Source organism: Impatiens glandulifera, chromosome 5 (assembly GCF_907164915.1).
Source record: "Impatiens glandulifera chromosome 5, dImpGla2.1, whole genome shotgun sequence".
Lineage (NCBI taxonomy): Eukaryota > Viridiplantae > Streptophyta > Magnoliopsida > Ericales > Balsaminaceae > Impatiens > Impatiens glandulifera.
The window spans coordinates 2216838-2219851 of record NC_061866.1 but is presented as its reverse complement, the minus strand read 5'-3'; the positions used below and the strand labels follow the sequence as shown (position 1 = coordinate 2219851).

Here is a 3014-nt window from a genome sequence, read left to right as displayed (position 1 = left end):
TTACTGCGTCCATGAAACATCAGGTTCTTCATTAATGCTATTGCGAACTAGTTGTCGACATAGAGGGTTACCGGTCTCGGCTCGCATCCTAGCACCTAACTCAAAAAGTTTCTCAGCCAAAGTCCTTGACACGACGTTGTAGTAACTGCCATAGAATTCGCCTCACATGAGGATAAATCAACAATTCACTACTTTTGAGATTGCCATGTGATCAGATTCCCATTGAGATAAAACACCATCCATCTAGTGCTTTTTTGTCGTCTATGTCACCGGTTAGGTCGTTGTTAGTGAACCAACGAGTTCTTGAACTTCTCGTCATCTTCTTAACTAAATCTCATAGCTCGTCGTTCCCTTCACATAATAAAAAATGTGTTTTACTGTTGGTGTAGAGTGGTATGTTGCTAATGCATCGACTCACTATGCCAACTACATAAAAGATATCAGGTCGGGTATGTGTCATGTACCTGAAACACCCGATAATACACTTATACTCCTTCAGATCTACTAAGCTTCCTTCCACATCCTTTCTGAGTCGTAACTTTGCTTTCATTGGATTTTTGCTCGGGTTGCAATCCTCCATTAAGAACTGTTTCAACACCTTCTTCGCATAAGTTTCATACTTCAACTCGATGTTATCTTTCTTTTGGTCTACCTCGACACCAAGGTAGTATGAGAGTAGTCCAAGATTACTCATCTCAAACTCCTTCAACATTTGTTTTTTAACTCCTCAATACCTTTGATGCTTGATCCTGTCACTATCAAGTTGTTGACATATATGCCAACAATGAGTACTTTTTCTCCATGGTTTCTCATGTACACATCCTTCTCTTGAGAATATTTCACGAAGTTGAGACTCAACATTCTTTTGTTGAGACAAGTGTTCCACACCCTTTGTGCTTGAAGTAGTCCGTAGAGAGCCTTGTATAACTTGTACGCCTTGTGCTCTTATTTTTTATGATGAAGTCTCCAGGTTGAGCAACATAGACTTCTTCTTCGATGTCACTATTGAGAAATGCTGATTGGACATCCATGTGGTGGATCTCCCATCCACGGTGAGCTACGATGACATGAATTAGCCTAACTGTATCAAGTTTTTCCACTAGTGCAAAGATTTCCTCAAAGTCAACGCCTTGCTTCTACACATAGTCTTTCACTACCAATTTCGCTTTGTGTTTGAGAATGTTTTCTTATCTATCTCTTTTCAAATTGAAAACCCATTTTAACTCAATGGTTTTATGACTAGATGGTAAGTTAATGAGCCCCCATGTCTTAATCTTTCTAATGGACTCAAGCCTCTTTCTTCATGGCCTCATTCCACGGTTCTTTGGCTGTCGCCTTGTGATATGTTATTAGCTCGTCGGTGGTGAGCAAACAACAATTCATCACGATCCATATCTACCATTGGTGCCTTTACATAGACTTCTCGTACGATTACGAACTCTACAAAATTTTGTACGAGCTCGTTATTGTCGTTGCACCACTCCCACTTATTCTCCTCCTTGAGCATGACATCTCTACTCACACAAAATTTTCCCACAAGCTGGATCAAGAAATATGTGCGCCTTGCTTCCGTCTTTGAACTTCACATTTTTGGTGATCTTCTCGTCGAGCTCATTGAACTTCTCTCGATCACCCGTCATATGGTTGCTTGCTCCATTTTTAAGGTACCACGCATCGGTGTGATTATACTCATTGCCACTTGCGAGAAAGTTCCCCATGACATTCTCTTCATTGAGCAATACCATCCCTAGTTCCTCCTTGGACGATTCTTGCACTAACTCTTCGAGGTTTGTCTTCTCATCTCCGGGCAATGCATTCGTCACTCCCTCAACAAATATTAATGATGACTCCTCGTCATAGAATCTAGTAAGGTTTGCCTCATCGTTGGTCATTTTATTAGGCACTCGGATGCGTAGTGACCGTACTTTTGACAAGCGTAACACTTCAATGTTCTCTTGTCTTTGCAAGGCTTGGTGTCTTCTTATCGAGGTGAGCTTTCTCCATGACCTCTCCCTCGACCTTCCCCTTTACAACGACCTCGGTTATCTCCATTGTTGCCTATGTGACTCGACAATCCAAAAGAAAAATTGGTTTCTCCATTTTTTTCATTCCTGACATCCATTCATTATGCGTGAGCAATAAGTTCTCCTCTTCTTGGTCTCCATAGTTGTGAAGTCTCTCCTCATGGACTTTGAGACGATCGACAATCTCCTCGACGATTATATTTTTGAGGTCACCAAATTGTTCGATCGCGGTAACGATCTACATGTATTTTGTGATACGACTTTAAGGAACTTCTTGACAACGGAGATCTCCTCCACCTTCTCTCCCAACAAGTGGATATAAGTCACGATGGATGTCAATTTCATGCAAAAATTTCCACTAACTACTCATTTTTCATGTAAATCACCTCGAAGTGTGTCTTCAAGGTTTGCACTTTTACCTCATTGACTTTCTCCACTCCAATATGCATTGTCTGTAGTGTCTCCCACACTAGTTTGGCGGAATCCCTCTTGGACACCATGAGAAGAATGTCCTCAGGGAGCGCTTGATATATGGCGGGAGAGCCATTCTATCATTTAATTTGTCGACCTCGTCGAGCATCACAGTTTCCTACACTCCTTATGCTTATAAGTTTACCCGCATCTTCAACGCCCACACTAAGTAGTTATTCTTCGTAAGTAATGGATAGGAGAGCATCATGTTCCCTTCTCTTCCGATCTTCATTATCGTCGCATCTTTTGTTGATTTTGACGATATGTTCTTCAGATAGGTTCTAATACCAAATATTAGTTTCGATTATCTGATCTTCTAAGAACAATGATGAAGAAATGAAATTAAGAAAAAAATTGAGAAGGACAATAATAGTTGTTAAAGAGAAAAAGTTCTAAGAGTCTTAAGTATTGTATATCAACATTTATAATCAACCCTTTTAAGGAAGTAAATTAACTTAGAAACCCTAAACTACTTATACATACAAGCCCAAACTCATTAATAATTAAATAAGTCTTAAT

General features: G+C 40.0%; 1 protein-coding gene across 1 annotated transcript; it reads right to left on the bottom strand.

The window, feature by feature from the left end:
* LOC124937818 (uncharacterized mitochondrial protein AtMg00810-like) lies at positions 1 to 712 on the bottom strand. The gene is made up of 2 exons (XM_047478148.1): positions 465 to 712; positions 1 to 145 (listed from the first exon to the last, which is right to left on the bottom strand). Exons 1-2 carry the CDS (start codon positions 710 to 712, stop codon positions 1 to 3), a joined length of 393 nt encoding a protein of 130 aa, XP_047334104.1.
* Positions 713 to 3014: the final 2302 nt, after the last annotated feature.